General features: G+C 41.6%; 1 protein-coding gene across 3 annotated transcripts in view; it reads left to right on the forward strand.

Moving 5' to 3' along the window:
- Positions 1–263: 263 nt before the first annotated feature.
- The window catches only part of snphb (syntaphilin b), a 40,911-nt gene continuing 21,258 nt past the window's right edge, over positions 264–19,916 (forward strand). For 2 of the 3 annotated variants that reach the window (XM_075476216.1, XM_075476217.1), the window contains exons 1-2: positions 264–397; positions 13,025–13,158. In XM_075476216.1, the coding sequence (XP_075332331.1) occupies positions 13,109–13,158 (50 nt within the window). In that variant the 5' untranslated portion in view covers positions 264–397; positions 13,025–13,108. Of the gene's footprint in view, positions 398–13,024; positions 13,159–16,927; positions 19,522–19,916 lie in introns of those variants that run through there. The other variant, XM_075476215.1, reaches the window with a different exon arrangement.

Below are 19,916 nucleotides of genomic sequence, written 5' to 3' on the forward strand. Positions count from 1 at the left end.
CACCCCCTGTAGAATAATTCAGTCTGGATCAAAGCCGTGAAATGGCCCTTAATGCCCATCCCTTTAATTCGAAAATCGGAAGCTGTGAATCGGAAGCCAACTTCAACGTCTAATGGCGTATCCCTTTAAAAACAAATCGACGTAACGTGACGCAGATGCATTCGTCCAAATACCCTTGTGCGTCTCCTCACCCGGTACCCATCTAGCGCACCTCCTGCATCCCCCCCTGGACCCACCCCTCCCTCCCTACTCCGCTCCACTCTTTCCCCGGGCGTGTGAGCCAAGATCCCCGCTCCATCAGGAGGAGCTCTTGGCGAAGAACTACGGGGGAAACGATGACAATCGAGGCGATGGAAGCGTGAACGGATAAATAACGCCACAGAAATTAGGGGCGCAGGTGAGCGAGTCCGATTATGTTCTGTTCATTGATGCCATGGGTGCCATTATTGGCCGCGGCAGAGCAGTTGTTCTGTGGAGGACAGGCAGTGGTCTGCATCAGTGACTACAAATAATGGACGCATGGAGTAACCGTGCAGAAAAGGTGCGGATTGTGGTGTTTATTTGCAGCTGGTTGTTCAGTAGAGGGCCTCCACAGGCGATTTCCTGTCTCTGTTTATTTTGGTGCAGCTGATGGAGGGATGCTGCGCAGTGCGCTCCGGCAGATGTTTGCGCGTCTTGTCATCCTGTGCGCCAGTGTTTGAGCGTAAAAGTCTGAGCCTGTTTTTTTCCCCCTTTTTTTCACTATTTGCAGCGTCACTACAGGCTATATTTAGTTATACTTTTCTTTAAGACTAAAAACGTCTCAGGCTGCTTCCTTGGCTGCGTGTGAGGAAGCGGCTCGCTGTACCTTAAACACCAAGTGTCATCCATGTTTGCACGCAGCAAAGTCGTGACAGGTTGCCTGGCGCTGCAGTTTGACCTTGCAGCATTTCTGGTTTTCAGCGAAGAAGCCTGTGTCGCACCTGCCGGATAAAGAGTCACTTCATTTTGTGTGTGGCTTTTATTGGAGTCATATCGGCTTTCTCCAGCTTCAGGGAGGACGGACTCAACGTTTGTTGATGGCTGTTTCTTCCTGTGTGTGAAAGCTAAAAGCTGAGATATCTTTTTTGTTCATCTGAATACAGAGTGTGAAAACATAAAGGACAGAGTTGGGATGAATAGGCTACTGTCATATAGCCTGGGTTCTATGATTCTATATGAGTTGTAATGCAAAATACACACAGATTGTATTAAATTATTGGATATAGACATTAATGAACGCACTGTGGGAAAGGGGTTAGAAGGCCCCCCTCCCTTTTTGTTTTTTCTTTAGTAGAAAGATAAATTAAATAGAATGAATGACTGGATTAAGTTTTAGAAAATGCATGGTTACGCTGTTTTGTTTTGGGGTTTTTTTGCCTAAGGTGCCTGTTTATTTATTCATCCGTCCCTCATTTGGAGTGTTTTGTGTTGTTTTAAATCTGTTTAGTTTTTTTTTATGTTTGTGTAGTTCATCTTTGTGGTTGTTTTTCCATCTTTTCTTATTTTTCGTTTTGCGGTAAGTTTGCATTTCTTTGTCGCTTTCTCTCCGGTTCTTTTGTGACTCCTGCAATCATCAGGCTGACAGACCCAAAGGTCCCTGACTACATGGGTGCTAGGCCCCTTTGGCCTGTTCAGGAATCCCACCGTATGAACTCTTTCTTATCAATGAGCTCAGTTACAGTCTGCACAATGTCGCCACACAAGGGCGAGGAGAGTGAAGTCAAAGCTCTGAAGTCAAAGCTCTGTGCCGGATTCTGTCCTCTGTGTTCAGGACACCTTTCCTGTTGCAGCATGGCCGTCTCGTCAGCTGCAGACTCCCTCCCTCATCCTGCTCCCTAGCCTTCTCAGCCAATAGTATCGCTCCTTCTGCTCACATTTGTGGCGGACACACTGTCGCCATGGTGACGGTCGTTTCACAGCATGGCGTTAGCTGAGATGCACCTGCTATGGGAAATTCTCTAATCCTCCTTGTGTTGGTTCGTGATTACAACCAGAAACAGAATCATGGATCGGTAAATGTGTGTTCTGGCAGGATGACCTGCTTCTTTTATTGTTTATTTCTGCAAAATATTCTTGTTCATTACTCTTGAGTGCTGAGCTTGTGGCTAAGAAGTCCCTGCTGGACAGTTGGTTGTGAAGATAATTACACCATTTAGCTCGATGGCAGCTTTTGCTGCAGAGGATGACGCAGGATGTCTATCTGTGAGCAGCAAATATACGTCCCTGACCCTATCTATTGCAGCTGTTTTCACTATACGATTAATAGGCGAAGGTTTTACTACTAGCAGAGTTGCTGGGAGGGGAAAGATGAACGAGCTGGTTTGGGAGCACCAGACATTTGAAAATGGCTCTAGGCTTAATGAGACAGAAGAGCTTCCTCTATGATATCAGAGATGTCTTTTGTCCCTAACTGACAGATTGTTATACATCCAGCTGTGAAGACAATCGTCAAGCGAATGCAAATATGAGCCAAAAAGAGAAAAAACACATCACTTAAGCATGTGTTTACATGTGAACATGTACAAGCTGTTCATGAGGCAGCTTTATCCTTGTTTAAAACAGGTTTGTTTGAACTTTTTGGGGCGAATTGAAGTCTGGTTTCAGCTGCACCACAGTATGTTCACTGTCTGGCTGCTGACTGTATTTGTCTGCTGTTTTGTGCTCAAACAGAGTTTAATAAATGGACCAGCAGCCTGTTGCTAGAAAAACAGCACAAAACTCTGTGTGAGTCAGAACAGGAAAGGTAAGGAATGTAAAACCAAAATAAGTTTATTAATGCTTGTTTGGAGTTGAGGGATATTTCATAACACAGCAGGTCTCTATAGGCACGTCACATCGAGCAAGTCTAACAACCCAATCCCCATTTCTATCACACGAATGCTGAGCTGTCAATCTTTAAGCTGCTACATTCAATATGTCTGTCCACACAATCACACTCTATTCAGCTCTTCTTAGAGATGTAATATGACAGAAATCCAGTCTCCTTCCCAACTCATTACATGCTGCTTGGTTAGGGACCCTTTGCCTTTGTTTTCTACACCCTTTATCTGCATTTTTTTGATGGATCTGCTCTGCAGCCACACTGATCAAGGCTGATGTTGCTCATATGTCTTGTAGCACATAAAAAACATGCTATTGAGATGTTGACAAGGTTAAAAACTTGATGTTTTTTGGAGTCTCTACTTCTACCTCTTTCTTGTTGTCTGCTGTATGGGACACACAGAGAGGAGAGGCCATGTTGAAACGAGTACATTGATGTATTTGTATAGATTACCGTCATTGTTTATGTAGAAAAGAGACCACGATGCCTTCAGATTCATGTCTCAAAACAGTTATGGTAACACAACACGCAGCTCTTAGAATAGCAGCTGTTATCCTCGTCAGCTTGGATAAATTGGCACTGCATGGAGAGAAATGAGTGGATCAATGCAGGTAGTCTTCAGTTTCCACCCACACTATAGATACAGAAGTAAATATTGGTTTCCTGTTTTCATTGATGTTCTTTTCTTGTCCTGTCTTTGAGTGAAATAGTTCACACAGAGGGTTGTAATGATCATGTAGGCCGCAGCCCCCCCTGGCATGCTTTCAGTCACTGCTGCCTGACGAGTCCACAGTGTATTTGGTATTTTGGGCGTCTGGCCTGATTAAATGCAGATCAGAAGTGCTCTTTACCCAAAGACTAATGAGAGCTAAATCCTATGCAGTGAGTGGGTGGAAGGAAACTGTGAAACAAACCCTTAATAGCCCCTGCTGGGACTTGAATCAAAAAAATTAGACCAAGTCTCTTGGTAATAATTGAAGATATTGTTCATATTTGAATACAGATACGCTCCTTACCCCTCTTTATTCTCTGTGATGGTTGATTTATAGTCCGGTAAGAGCTGTGCAGTAGCTTATTGCTGGGCTCTGCAGGACGCTAGCTGAGCTGCTCTGCATTCACTGCAGCAGTAGGGTGACTCTGCAGGATTGGCCTGATCTGTTTATGTCGTTGGAAAAAAAGAAAAAGAAAAATCACTGGATAAAGTCTATGCTTTCATTCGCAGCCTGCATTTACTGAGTGTTGGAGCTATTTATTCCTTATCTTCATTACTTTGAATTTTGTTCAAATTTATTCTTGGGTTACTTTATATTTTGGGGGGTTATTTACAGAGTTTATTTTTAGGTTAATAATTTTTTGTTGTTTGTTTTTTGTTTCTTTGTTTTAAATTAGACAGGAAGAACGGTGGGTTCATTCCCTATAAATATAGGGACTGGTATAGGACCAGGATGGAATGGGATGGGGCCTGTGGTTTTTTTTACCAGAGAAAGAGAAGAAGCAGAGGACAAAGGAAAGTTGTATCTGTATTATTTGCTTGCTAGCTGGAAAAATAAACCGACAATCTGTAGGTATTGGACATTGGACTTCTTTTTTGCCTGCGTACAAAACCCAACCCCAGTTACATAGTCGGAGTACAAGGATGTCCAAGGAGCAATCGTCTTGTTGGATGGAGTTTATATTCTGTTGTCCACTCTGCTTGAGTGCTGCCTCTTTAGTTTATTCTATGATTGACAGAGTAACTGACATTGCACAGCTCAGCTGCCTTTACTGCAGTCTATGTGCAGTCCACATGTTCCAGCATGCATTTCCAATGAACCGCTTGAAACAATGCCAACTCTTCATCAAGCCAGTGTTTGGATCATTCATTCATTTTCATACCCGCTTTAACCTGTTCCAAGCTGTCCCAGGATGAGAGGCAGGGTACAACCCGGACAGACAAACAAGCGTGCATACTCACACTAAACCCTTTAGTCAACTTAAGCCCTATTCGGACGGGACTAGTTCAATGGGGGGACGTATGGTAATGTTGGTTAACCAGACGACGCCAGGGAGAAGAAATGACCAATTCGGACGGGACAAGTAATCCCTGTAATATTCATCTAATATGGGAGGAGTTGTTGGTTACGCACAACCGTCACATCCTGGATGCTATGCACGTCTTCATTTCACTTCCGTAAACCCCATCTGTAAACAGACATGGCGCCGACCATGCGTGCTTGCAAGCAGCGCTTCATCCAGAACCTCCATGTTTGCAAACAGACACACCTAATTGTTTCTCTCTTTAAAAGGATGTGACGACATATTCCGTACTTATTACCGAAGGTCGCATTCGCACGGGATTAGTATTACCTATGGTAGATACTCCGGACCGTTTCACAGGAGGTAGAATTCTCGGCAAAGTTTACCGACATACTCCGCTATCTTTACTGACATGGCGCGTTCAGACGGGACTAGATTTCCCGGTTATTATTACTTTACCCCAGGTCCCCCCATTAAACTAGTCCCGTCCGAATAGGGCTTTAGAGGCACCAATTAACCCAACATGCATGTTTTTGGACTATGGGAGAGAACCTACACGTGCACACAGGGAGATGCCAAAGCTCAAAGAAACCGTGTACTTGTTATTCTTGATCACCGGCTACAATATACTGTAGATTTTTAAGGGTGCCGTTGTCCAGTTGGGGATTTTGGGGCTTTTGTCTGTTGATTTTGCAATATTGCAACCAACAACAAATCAATATAGCGAAGTGACACCACTGTTTGCTGCTCTTTTTAAAACACAGAAGTGCTCTTCTGTGAGTGTCTCACTCACAACTCTGCAACACCACTTGTAGCTCAGGGGCCTGAGCACTGAAGCATTTCAACATAACCAGTGTATCTTCTGGTTATCTGGGTTAACTAACCCTAACAATAAGCAGTGTTACTAAGCAGTATCATGAGGGTGGTTATCAGCTCAGTATGTCAGCCCCGGTTGTCTGGCTCTGGATATGTGCACATTGATCTAAAACAGGTGGAGTCAGATAACCAATCACAATTGTGGACCTGGAGCTGCATGAGCTGAACATTACGCTAACTGTAAGCAGAAAAAAAACTGTAATACCAAACGAAAACGATAATTTGATTACTTCCAGGCTAATAAAGGCTGAAAGCAACACAGCTGCTGCAGCCAAAGCAGGAAGGACAGCTGGGGGTGGGGTGCACACTATGTCAATCAATCAATCAGTGTCACTTCCACATCATTAAAGCACAAATAAATCTGAAAATGTACATATTTTATCAAATGAATGTGTTGCAGGCAGGGATGGGAACCGGCTCCCAGTAGTTCGATTCCGTGGAATTGTTAATGCCTGCCTAACGATCCCGTTTATATGTTCCGCTGACGTCATGTGCACACTTCGTATTTTGGCTCAGAATGTTTCCAACATGGCGTCGAGGCAGAAGCGCTCCAAAGTTTGGTTATATTTCACTAAAAAGGACAATACTAAAGCCAGCTGCAACACGTGCAGAGCTTTGATCCCATCAAAGGGAGAAATACCATCATGCTGAAACATGTGACCACACACCATGCAGTTACTTTGCACGAATGTAAAGTCTTTGACACGCTGCTAAGCGGGGGAGCTTGTGGCGCAGCGTCTTTCGTCTCAAAAGTCGAAGGTAACGCAGCGCTCTCAAGTCTCACGCATTGAGCGTGACAGTCACGCTTTTCGGGCTTTTGTCATGCACTCCCGCCACACATTGTATTTCTCACTCTGAAAGAAAATTATAGTATAAATTTCTCTGGCGCGCCACTATCGCTATGGAAACGGCAGGAAACAAGCATGTCTGCCATGAGTCTGGACAGGCTCCCGCATACCTGTAGCTCCCCCTTTCATCGAGGCAGGGAAAAGTAAAATGACAGAAAATAGATAAAATGTCGGTGCATACTTGAAATTAAAGTTTTACTGCAACCAAAGCCATTTGTACTAAATATAAGTGGATGAGAATCGATAAGAGAACTGATAAGGAACCGAATCGATATTGATATATGAACAATTCCCATGCATAGTTGCAGGTGTATTCTTGAAGAACGTGTAAAAGATTCAGTTTTTCTTCTGTCAGATAAAACCGAATAAGATGACATCCATATTATAATGCTGTTGTGTCTCCATGCAGAATGTTTTGCCTCAGTTTGTTTCATTTGCCCTTCAGCAGGATAAAACTTTTAGGAACACACATTTTCCAAACATTAAGATTGGACTTCCTATTATATATTCTGAAAAACTTAATAAAATAGCACATAATCTGCTGATGTCATGACAAAAAACAGAAGATCTGTAGCTTAATGACCTCTGAGTTTAATATAGAGCCCCATTTGTCTTGTTTTCTCCTTTTAGCCGCACTGCAGACTGCAGTGACCAAACTTGGCTACAGTTCACATAAAAACACTAAATTCACTAAATTCCAACATTTTCCAAAGCTATTTTTTTCAGTTTTATTACACCAGGGTTCATGCTATTTTTAACTTGTTGTTTACGTGGAAATTATTCATAATCACTCATAAAATTCCCTCATATAAGGAACTTCTGTCATGATGAAATAAGTAAAGTCACCTTCACACTCATTACTTTAACCTTCTCCTGCTCTGCCCAATCCTGTGAATATTTATAGACGCAGTAATAGAAATTGCTGACTCTGCAGTGTATCTAAATATGAGAATGAGTCATCATCTCATCGAGTGGAGAGATTTGCAGCGCTGCGTTCATCCCACAGATGCATTTAAATCCAGATGAAAGCTCTTTCCTTGTGGAGTTTGGCACTTTGTGTGTAGAAGCAGGATTCATTTCAATAACCTACGACCCGGCAAATGATCAATACACATTTCTGTCATAGATAGACTGTAGAAAAACTGGAAAAGTCTGGTTGTTCTGACATTTTAAGAAAAAAAAGTAACAAATTTAAACCCATTTTAAACATTGTAGATACAGAAATATCTGACTGTAAATGTTATGATTGATCATAGCTTCACCTTCTTATGATGACCGATGTGAAAACTTGGCGACACTGTTTTTCTTTTATTAGTTTTGATGGTTTATTTAGCTGCTGCCTGCCTTGGACAGCACTGCCGAAAAAGAGATTTTAAGACTCAAGAGTTTAATCTGCAGGTTAAATTATAGTTTAAATAAGATTTGAAAAAGAACAGGGTCAGTAAACACAACACAACATGTCAATAGGCAAAGGGAAATGAGACGGCTTGATGTAAAAGTTGACGTTTAAAGAAGGAAGGACAAAAGTCTTTTTGAAATGATTTTAATGAAAACTGAAATTTAATTGTGTCAACCGCTGTCATGTTTCTAAAAAAAGGTTTGGAAGATCCACATCCGATTTATCCTTCTCTGTCTCTGCGGCTTTTCTAACGCTCACATCTGAAAAAGGGAAACTCAGAGGGAAACCTTCAGCACTAGTGTTCAACATGCCAGATTCATTTTATTTTAAACGAAACCGTTTTGCCCGAGCACAATCGAGAAATTTTGTGACTTTTCATCGTCCCCCATCCGACCAACTTATGAGGACAACTGGTTTATTCTTTGGTAAACTTTGTGGGATAAATGAAAACATTTGCTGTCAGCATTTAGTAATGGCATGATGGGTGAATAAGGGCACCGACTGCAAAGGACACTGTGCACTTCTCAGAGACACTGAGGGATCCTGACAAACAGCAGTATTTGAAACCCTCGGGTTAGAGCAGATTCCTCCGGATCATTGTTTCAAACTCGAGGCGCATAAATGGATGACTCAACCAATCTGGCAACCTCTGGACTGTGGGAGTCAGCATGTTCTGTCAGCACAGCTGTGATTAACGTTACATTACTTCCTTGTTAAAGGATTAATATAATGCTACAAAAACAATAAGCTTTCATACAGTGCTTATAGGTGTCCTGTAAACTAAATTGAATTACTATTGAGATGCAGTCTGAATCCACTCTGAATGCTCATAGATTCTTTTACATTTCTATATTTGTACGACACAACTTTAAACTTGAATGTTATATTAAAAAAAACAATAAAAAAAAGCTTGTGTGAGCTGATTTTTCACTTTTGAAGAAAGCCTCCTACTTCAAACTAAAAGCTAAGTCATTTTCATCCAGCCATAGCTGCATTCCCACTGTAGGAACCTTTGGCAGTTCCTATGACCTTTTCAGGAACGGGGCCGTTTTTTTTCCCCGCATTTGCACATACAGGAACTAGGGACCACGGCCCTCAGTTCCTGGAACCATTTCAGCTCCTTCTCCTCAGCTGGGTCTGATCTGGTTTCCATAGGAACACATCTGACGGAGGTGTTTGGTGGTCAGTAGCTACGCCCCTTGTCATGTTGTCACGGCTGAAATGTTTCCTCATACGACACGGACACAACCGGCGTGTGTTTAATAAGTTAAACTGAACTGTCCGAATGCGGCTTATGTCAAACTGTTCCTATCAGCAGATACTTGATGAGACTTAGTAGTACCAAAGAGATTGGATGAATAGTTTTGTTCCAATGGAACAGGAGGCAATGCAACGGTCACATTACAAGTCACCATCTCATCCTTCTTACGCAGTGAAATATTGACCACCTGCATGATATAACACGACCACAAACACAAGTCAGTGCTCCTTGTTGACAGACACCAAACAGAAAGCGAAGCGTCGGGACTCAGGATGAGCGACGCATACCTGCAGTCCCTGAAGAGCTGTCTAACAGTTTGTAAACCTCTTTTTGCTGACATTCGGATGGGATTAAGACTCCTGAGCATTGTGTGAGTCACACTTTCACGCGTACACGCCTCCTCCCTTCCTATGCAGTGGAAGTCGTGAGTTGTGTGTTTTCGCTGCAGTCTGCTCAGTGCAAACACTGCCCCTCCACCCTTTTCACACATTATGCATGTTTTAAGTCAGTCCCTCACTGTTTTACTCATATCACTTTGGCACCATAGCACCAAGCTGCAGGACTTTCAGGGATTCGTGAAGGTCACATTGTGCTTAGAAAGCTAGGCCACGCTGCAGCGTCTCCTCTGCTGCAGACATACAGTGAGATTAATAACTGTGCAGAGTTTGTGTGTGTGTCTGTAATCATGTCTGTCTTCAGTCTGCATAACATCTCCACCTCTTCTGCTCCTCCTCTTCCTGTCGTCCCATCGGCTTCCCCCTCTTTCACCGTCCTCTCTCCTTCTTGTACCTGTTCTGTTCTTTCTGCCTGGTCAGCGTACAGCCTGCTTGCGTGTGACATCTCTCTCAGGCTGTGATGGTGTTACATAACTTAGTAAATCCTGCATGCTTGTGCTCTGATGTGGGTTGATCTAATGTGTCAGCAGCTGGGGCAGGAGATCCTGCCGCCTTTCTGTGTCCAGTTCACACAATGCAGAGAAAAACTGTAGAAGGAATACCAATACTACACAACACATTGGAAACAATCTAAATCTTACCAAGTATATTTGTCTCATTGAGTGTCTCATTACACTTAATATAAGACACAACTGCCTAACAAGTACCATTTCAGTAAGATATAGGAACTTGTTTAAAGACAATACATCTTGAATATCTTCCATCCATCCATCCATTGTCTATACCGCTGAATCCGTCGCTCGGGTCCGGGGGGGGGCTGGAGCCTATCCCAGCAGTCTCTTGAATATCTTGTTAAGTGAAAAAGTCTTGAAAACAAATTGTTGTGAGTCATATTTCACATGAAACAAGCTTTTTTTTTATTTGAAGAGGTTTTTAAGCTATTTTCAAGATCACTTTTAACTCAAAAGTCCTAAATATCACATTTTATTTCAAGAAATCTTGACAAACCGATTTTCACTAGTTCCATTGGCAGATTTTTTTGCTTATTTCAAGCAAAAACGTCTTGTATTTGTTGTTTTTTTACTTATTTTTGGAGGGGCATTTTTTCCAGTGTGTCCTGCAAAGTCAAGCTTGCTTGAAGGTTCTTAGCTTAACTGTGCTTGCTCTGAGGGTGTCCTTTACACAGATGCTTCATTCTAAGTGTTAATGTGCTCAAATTGTAGGATAATCTTCTAAAATCATATCTCAGTTATTTTATACTCCTCATAACCAAATGCTAAACAGATCTATTCTATTAAAAAAGTTTTTAACGGCTCTCAAAAGCAAAACATCTTTATCAAAATAGTGACTCATGCAACCCACAGCCTTGACCATAGAATTAAACGTACCTCTGAATGTATTTGGAAGTATGATGATTAATTTACTCCAAAAAGGGGGTGGGAGTGGTTTGACTTTGCAGGAGGATCAAATGATGGACCAGCACTGATTGTTGATTAGCATTCAGCAGCATGCCTCGTCCCTTCTTTAGTCCAAACAAAAACCAGCCAGGCACATGATGCTAAACAGAGCATTCCTTGGAAGATGGCGCTCCTGTCCCAGCATGCATGGGACATGCATGAGACATGTTTAGGATATATGATTATACCAGATTTCCACACAGTATCTGGTCATCTTTTCAACATGTGGCTGATTTTATGGTGAAAGATAGATTAAAGCATATGAATAACAAGAAAGGAAATGAATAACTGCTCTCTGGACGATAAAAAGAGCTTTTTGAGGGGGTCATGGATGGCAGAGAGAAAGCACAGCTGATTACAGCAGGAAGCTGACTCCCAGCAGGTGCCTTGCATTTACTCACAAAGATAAACTTGGCACTTAAGGGTCCATCAAGTTGTGTGATATATTATTGATGAGAATAATCCTCCTCTTTTCCCTTCATGTGAATTTTCCTCTCGTAGCCCGCTTGTCCTTCCTGAAATAGACCGGATGTTTTTTTTGGGTTGGCATACATCCTCGGCTGTGGCAGGAATTTGCAACATATTTGCGTCGTCTTGCTTTTTAAACAGACTGAGTGATTGTTGGGTACAGACGGGCTCCATGATTAAAGGTACGAGACAATCTGCCTTCTGTCCTCGGTCAGCTACAGAATAAACTTTAAAGTTCTGCTACTCGTCTACAAATCACGGAACTGTTTAGGTCCAGAATACATGAATGACATGCTGGTAGAGTATAAACCCAGTAGAACTCTGAGATCTGCTGACTCAGGTCAGATAGTGGAGCACAGAGTTCAAACGAGACACGGTGAAGCAGCTTTTACACTGGAAAAAATGCCCCTCCAAAAATAAGTAAAAAAACAACAAATAGAAGACGTTTTTGCTTGAAATAAGCAAAAAAATCTGCCAATGGAACTAGTGAAAATCGGCTTGTCAAGATTTCTTGAAATACGATGTGATATTTGGGACTTTTGAGTTAAAAGTGATCTTGAAATTAGCTTAAAAACCTCTTCAAATGTAAAAAAAAGCTTGTTTCATATAAAAATCCGACTCAAAACAATTTGTTTTCAAGACTTTTTCATTTAACAAGATATTCCAGATGTATTGTCTTCAAAAAAGTCCCTATATCTGGCTGAAATAATACTTGTTAGGCAGTTGTGTCTTATATTAAGTGTAATGAGATATTTTAACGAGAAATGAAACAAATATACTTGGTAAGACTGATTTTTTTCCAGTGTAGCTGTTATGCTGCACACAACTGAAACACACTACCAGCAGAACTGAAATCAGCCCCAACTGTAAGCACTTATAAATCCAGGTTAAAAACATTTCTCTTCGGTGTGCTTATGGTTGAGTTTATATTTTTCTTTTTCCCCTCTTCTTTGATTGCTTTTAACTGTACTTTAATTTTATTCTTTTTTTTGTAAATTGCTTGTTTTTATGCTGTTCTTTTAAATGCCTTGTCTTTATGTAAAGCACATTGAGTTGCCTGTGGTATGAAATGCGCTATATAAATAAAGATGCCTTGCCTTCTTCCCTGCACCATCACAGTTAGATTTGGGTTTGAACCAAAGAGGCACACACGAGCGCACACACGTGTGCAGATGCAGGTGCAAATGTCAGTTCCCAACACTCACCTCAGCCAACAGTATTTGGCCTGAGATGAGAAAGATTAGCGTTGATTGGTTCGTCCTTTCCATAAGGCTGGGAGGTGATTGGCTGCTGAACTCTGATGTCCAGCCAGCTAAGTGTCAGCTTGAGTCAGCAGCTCCAGCCTGCACGCTGAAGCATCCGGAGCCTCAAACACGGGGGATGATCACTGCAGTTATTGTTGCCCACTCTTCTTTCTGAGTGTCTGTGTTCACTCACGGCTTATTTGTCTGTTTCCCTCCAGCCTCCAGGCTCTCGGAGCTGAAGATAAAAGGGAGAGAGTAAGAACAGAAGAAACACAAGGTTACACGAGAGCTTGTCTGGCTCCATGTCTGCCTCTGCTCCAGCCAATCGGAGGTCTACGTCGGGGTCTCGCCGGTAGGTTGTCAGCAAGGATATTTAACCTGTTTTTGGGTGCCTGTGTTCACTTGTGATATTTGAAGTAATTTTGCGCACAGTTGACTGTCAGGAACATCTTTTATTGCTTATTTGTCCTGACAGAGGAAATATTGAGTCTAAACGAAATCCATGTGTGCTAATATTTAGCCAGCAGATGTAGACAGAAACATGCACATAATATGTGCCAGTAGAGACTGATTTTATGTTGATTGTCCCTCTAAACCTCCACTAACAGGAATATGTGGAGTTGCAGCAGAGATTAGGGTCTTTAAAGTGCATTACAGCTGTAACTAACGGGCACTTTGAGACTGCAGTCCTTGGCAAAAGCCAGGTTCTTGGATCTGCGCCATATCCAAATTTGGAGCTGCACCACATTTAAAGGATTCTTCCTTTAAATTTGGAGCTGCACTTTTTGCTGCATTTTTTTTTTTTTGGTCTACTGATAGAGAGTGAAGCTAAATTTTCAGTTTATGCATCAATGTCGACTCTCACCTTTGCAGTTGAACAAATCTAATTTTAATTTTGGTCAAATTGTCGTGCTGTTTCTCCCAATATGAGATCACATGCCCACTGGGTGCCTGGCTGCCAAATGTGAGCCACAAGTTCACAGAATTAAACAGAAGAGGTGACACTGACACACACGTGTCAAAAAATAATTATAATTAAAAGTATCCAACCATTTCTTTCCTTCAAGGAAGGTGCTACTTCCTTACGTTGGGCCAGAGGTGACTGCACCCTGGAGAGGTTGGCAATCTATCACAGGGTACAGAGACGGATAACCGATGCAGGCTCACACCTTCAGATAATTTACAATCACCAATTAACCCACATGTCTTTGGACTGTGGAACGAAATGGGAGCATATGAGCAAAGGTTGAAAACGCAGACAAGGCATCATCTGACCACCAGCTTTGAGGCAGCAGGGGTTTTATTTTTTATATATTTATATGTATTTTTATCTGTTAAAATCATTGAACTTTTAATGGCCTTTTCTTTGTTAATATTTAGCATTTTCTCCAGTGTAGAAGAATAAACTCCAGAGTTACCACCCATTGCTTTGTAAACACTATTTCGCAATTTTCTCCTGGAGCTTTTCCAACAGTTTTGATGGAGTTCCCTTTAAACTCAGTCATTTTGGGACCGACTGACAGTAAATTAAAAAAGCGGAAGATTTTCTGTCTTTACTTAGCTTAGGGGGAGGCGCTTGCTATAATATGGATTCCCACAGTGTATTTACTTGGATAAGTGATTGTCTCAAATGCACTAAAAAAGTTAAACCACTGAATTTTTGACGAGTCTAAACTGATAATTGCAGATATGAGCAAAGCTGTAAAGGGACTCTCATATTATCAGTTTGACTAATCCGCATGTGTTTGCATTTTTCCCTGTTCCATTGCGGGTTCTCTTCATGTATTCTGGTATTTACAAAGTCATGCGCGTTAGGTTAATTGGTGATTCTAACCTGATCACCGGGGGCTCCGTGTGGTCCCGTGGTGACCTCTCCAGGGTGTCCCCTGCCTCTATTGCCAGATGGTAGCTGTGATACGCCCAGAAAAGGGTTTGCAAAGTTAATAACAGTATGAAATCGCTCTCATGCTTTTCTTTGTATACCACATGTTTGAATTAGTTCATAGATTTGGTGCCAATATTACAAGAAAATGTTGAATTAGTCAGTTAGTCCACACCATGCTCTATTTTCCCTCAACCAAACATGGATTTCCAGTGTTTATGTGAAGACCTCAGTGAAAATGGCTTTGTATTCTCATGACTGTGTCATTTTATTTAATGTATAACTACTGTAAACCTTACTCATATCATGTCTGATAATTCACACTGCAAATGTTAAAAACTGAGTCCCATATTGTGCTTGTTCACAGCTTTACAGTTTTAGTTTTATTAGTAGAATGTGTTTACGTGATTTGATATTAAAAAAAAAACACTTTTTCAAACTGAACTCAACTCTTGTTACTCTGTCTGTAACCCCCTGTTTTAGCTTTTGCTTCCTTTCTCTTTAAGGGCTTCCTCTTGGTCAGCTCAGTTAAAAAATGTTGTTGTGTTTCGTGCTGTTTCATTCATGTCATTCGGCAGGTATTAAATGTATTTCATGGTGACGTCATCAAGTCGAGGAAGACGAGCCTGGATCAGAAAGCTGCTTTCCTCTAGGCGGGAGTTCATCTCTCTTTGGTGCCACTTTGGGTTTTGTAACTTTGAGTGTGTTTTACTTGCACTAAAGGCTATATTACACTAAAGTAGACAGATGCACCCAAAAAGCAGAGTGTGACCTCATTAAAAAGGCAACATCGCAATCCACACCTGAAGGGCATGAAGCTTAAAGCTTCCAATGCAGCTGAAGGTCTTACTGAAGGTCAGTGCAGGACGCTCTGTCAACAACTTTTCCTGCAGAGAGCCTTGCAGTGAGATGTTGGATAAATATCTGTATGTGTCCCTCAGCACGAGGGCCCAGCTGCACTGATGCAGTAAGAGTTCTGATGCATTGCACATTTTTTCCTGCAGACTTTTTTTTGTTGTGGCTCAGCATATACTCTGGACCTGGACTCTTTGTCTTCAGCCCCAGTGGCATACAGCTGGGTGCTCTGTATTTGTGTCTTTATATTCCAAGGTTAAGGTTCTTCAACCATGGCTTTACAAGAGGTTAGAGTAAGGTTTAGGGTTGAAATTTACGGAAGCCCAGAGCGGACGTGGTACTTTTTTTTGATCGTTTTCTCGAGATAGCGAGTTAATTTACCGATGGTTTTCGAGGCCACTTTTTCTCCCCAGTCCGCCCCTTTTTATATATGTTTATATGTATTTATGGCAAAGGTGTATCCATTTTTACCCCCCTTTCCTTGAAAACTCACTGGAAAAAATGCCCCTCCAAAAATAAGTAAAAAAAACAACAAATACAAGACTTTTTTGCTTGAAATAAGCAAGAAAATCTGCCAATGGAACTAGTGAAAATCGGCTTGTCAAGATTTCTTGAAATAAGATGTGATATTTGGGACTTTTGAGATAAAAGTGATCTTGAAATTAGCTTAAAAACCTCTTCAAATGAAAAAAAGCTTGTTTCATATGAAATATGACTCAAAACAATTTGTTTTCAAGACTTTTTCACTTAACAAGATATTCAATCTGTATTGTATTAAAACAAGTCCCTATATCTGCCTGAAATGATACTTGTTAGGCAGTTGTGTCTGATATTAAGTGTAATGAGATACTCAATGAGACAAATATACTTGGTAAGATTTAGATTTTTTCCAGTGTGAATCAAACATGGAATGTGGAGCGTTTGTGTAACAGTTCTGCTGTGAAAATGCACAAAGTAAATCTCGCTGGTGTGACAAGCATTTGAAGAATGGAATCAGGTTCAACACACACCAATCACACCAATATCGTTTTCTCGAGATAATGACATAATGGCACCTCTCATGCATCATTCGGTAACCATGGAGACGGCCTGGTCCCCTCAGCTGGTCACTGATGAAGTTGACTATATCAGCAGGATCACTTTGGTGTAAACGCCTATTGAGCTGCAGTCAAGCCGGCCGTCTCCTTAAATGACGCGGGCTGATATGAAAGTTATCTCTACAAGACAAACAAGTTGTAATTTCAGCCTGTTAGACCTCGAAGTAAAATCTGATGCGACGCATCAGAAGTAAAATCTGATGCGTTGATCTATGTCGGGTTCTTTTTTTCAGCTCGAGTCCGATCTTTTAAAGGCTTTAAGAACACTGAGAAACTGATCATGAGCATTCAAGAAAAGACAGTCATCTCGTGGCCTCGAAAACCATCGATAAATGAACTCGTTATCTCGAGAAAACCATCAAAAAAAAGTTTATACGTACCACGTCCGCTCTGGGCTTCCGTAGAAATTAGCCATTCGGTTATTATGGTTAAAGTTAAGGTAAGGGGTCAGGGACAGAGATGAAACATTTCCACACACATTTCCCTCGATTCAACCAGCTGTTTTAGGGACTCTTGTTCAGATTCAGGTGTAATTTTAAGGCGTTCTAAACAAATTTATCAATTCAAGCCGAATTTCTGCAGCTGTGATGCAGAAGTTGTGGGGGGAAAAAAAAAATCAAAGTGGAGAAGAAACCCCTGCAGGATCTGTTCCTTTTCATTCTATTGTTTTATGTCCATTAGTGATTTCTTTTTTTTTGTCAATGTGCATTTTGCACGTCACACACAACCAAAGGTGAATGGAAGCAGCAACATCCTGCAGTCTTCTTACAGTTCAGCTAAAGTTTTTACCGTTTGAGGTGTACCGACGACAGAATAAACGGACCCAATTTAAACACGTCTGAAGACATCTTTATGTCTGTTGTTTTATTTATTCCTCTAAATTTGTGTCTGAGCAGCAGAGATCTGTTAATATAATTATTATTATGGGGCTGCGCGGTTACTGGTGGTTAGCACTGTCATAGCAAGAGGATTCCAGATTTAATTCCCAGCTGGAGCTTTTCTGTATGGAGTTTGCATGTTCTCCCCGTGTATGCGTGGGTTCTCTCTGGGTACTCCGGCTTCCTCCAACTGTCCCAAAACATCCATGTTAGGTTCATTGGTGACTAAATCATATGCGTCAAACTCAAGGCCCGCGGGCCAAATGTGGCCCGTCACGTCACTTTATGTGGCCCGTGAGAGCTTAAAAGGTCTGATTGTCTAAAAATCAATAAGTCAAATACGTGCAGTGACAGAAAACTACATTTCCCACAATGCATGCCGATTATGTTACGCGCGAAGTGACGGCATCCCGCCACTGGACTGCAATGTTTCCAAATTGATGCGATTTTCCTAACAAGTGGAATTGAGAAATACAAATGATGATCCCAAAATGTCCAGGGAGAGAAAAACTGATGCAGATGCCCTTCCATCTGCATCAGTTTTTCTGTTTAAACAAAGAACAGAAGGCGAATACGTGTTTGTGCTTCAAGGAGAAAAAATGGTGGCGGTTGTCAAAGCGTACGATCTACGTCGGCATTCTGAGACCAAACACGCAGCTGAGTATGCCAACATCAAGCATCAAGAAAAACAACAAACTGCCCAAGAATTAAAAGGCAAACTGCGATCGCAGCAGAATGTGTTTCGCGAAAGCCAAAACCGAAAACAATGCGGCAGTAAAAGCTAGCTTTGTTTGATATTTCAAGTTTTTTAACAAAGTAAACGTTATAACTTGTGTTTGATGTTATTTTTCTTTATTCACTTGGATAGTTTGATCATTGATTGATGGAGTGATGTGGGTTTCACAACCTGACAAATTAAAAGGATTTATGATATAATAACAGTACGGAAGCCCTAAACGGCCATATATACATACATTTTATTCCATCCGTTTTCCTGTGATAACGAGATAATTAATTTGAGATCTCGAGAAAACGATCATTGTTTTCTCGAGTTAACGAGTTAATTTACCGATGGTTGTCGAGGCCACTTTTTCTCCCCAGTCCGCCCCTGTTTACATGTGTTTATATGTATTTCTGGCAAAGGTGTACCCATTTTTACCCCCCTTTCATTGGAAACTGATTTTACTTCTTTTTTTTTTTACGACTCTTGTCTGTGTCCCTTTGCAGTCACGTTTCATGTCAATGTTTTTACAAGAGTTTGTTTCCTCACATTCATCGATTGAGTCGAAGGATCCTGGAAGAGCTTTGGTATTATTTACAAGACTATCGGCTCGAGTAAACTGTCCCACACACAGACAGGTAACAGGATTTATGGAGAGTATCGACATGTTTTCCCCTGCAGTTATTGAACTTCCTCGATCTAGTTTCTCGACACAGCTTAAAGGATAAGAAAGATCTGTTGTCTGACAGGATCAGAGATGCTCTTTGCAAACCAATCGCTGCAACAGTAGATGCTGTTTGTGTCATACTTTGTGTTTCCAAAGATTATTGGACATTTGGACTTATTGTAGTGGTTGAGTTTAAACATCGCTTTAATGCAACTGAGAGCCAGGGTGACCTTGCTATTGGCTGGTGGGCTGAAAAATCTGTATGCTGCCAAGATGTGTTGAAATCAGTGTTTTTGTCCAGGTGCCAAAGGCTATAGTTTATGTGCGGGCCACAGATTAATAAATGCTCTGTCTGCTTATATTGGCTGGGACTGTTTTTAATCGGACTGGCAAAAGATAATCACAGATGGCTCGGTCTGTAGCTGTGGTGTCCTCCTCTCTCTCATTTCTCCTCTTTCTCAGATTCAACCCTCTGAAGGCGCTGCAGCCCAAACGCCGCTTGCAGCAAATACTGGCGTCCTCTCCCGTGCCGGTGCCCAAGCCGGCTTCGGGATCGGGGACAGCTGCAGCAGCGGCCACGGCACCAGTGGCAATTCCGGTGCCTGCGCCCCCTGCGTGAGACATACTTCAGTTATAGTCTCAGAGAGCATGCTTCGTAGCTCCATAGCTCCACTGTAGCCACTAAAACCGACGCTGCAAAGTAAATATCCAACAAAGGCACAGAGATCACTTTTTCTGAGCTTTCTCTCGTATTATTCAGCCTGTCAAGCTTTCAATTCGAACTAGATTTGAAATATTAATGGTAGAAATACACAATATTGTTTTCACAATATGGATTACTGAAAGTTTCCAGCTGTTATTTTGTCAATGACGCCTGCACTGGAAAAAATCTATGTCTTACCAAGTACATTTCTAGTCAAAATATCTCATTACACTTAACATAAGACACAACTGCCTAACAAGTTCTATTTCAGCCAGATATAGGGACTTGTTTAAAGACAATACATCTT

The sequence above is a fragment of the Odontesthes bonariensis genome, chromosome 10, assembly GCF_027942865.1.
Source record: "Odontesthes bonariensis isolate fOdoBon6 chromosome 10, fOdoBon6.hap1, whole genome shotgun sequence".
NCBI classification, from domain to species: Eukaryota; Metazoa; Chordata; class Actinopteri; order Atheriniformes; family Atherinopsidae; genus Odontesthes; species Odontesthes bonariensis.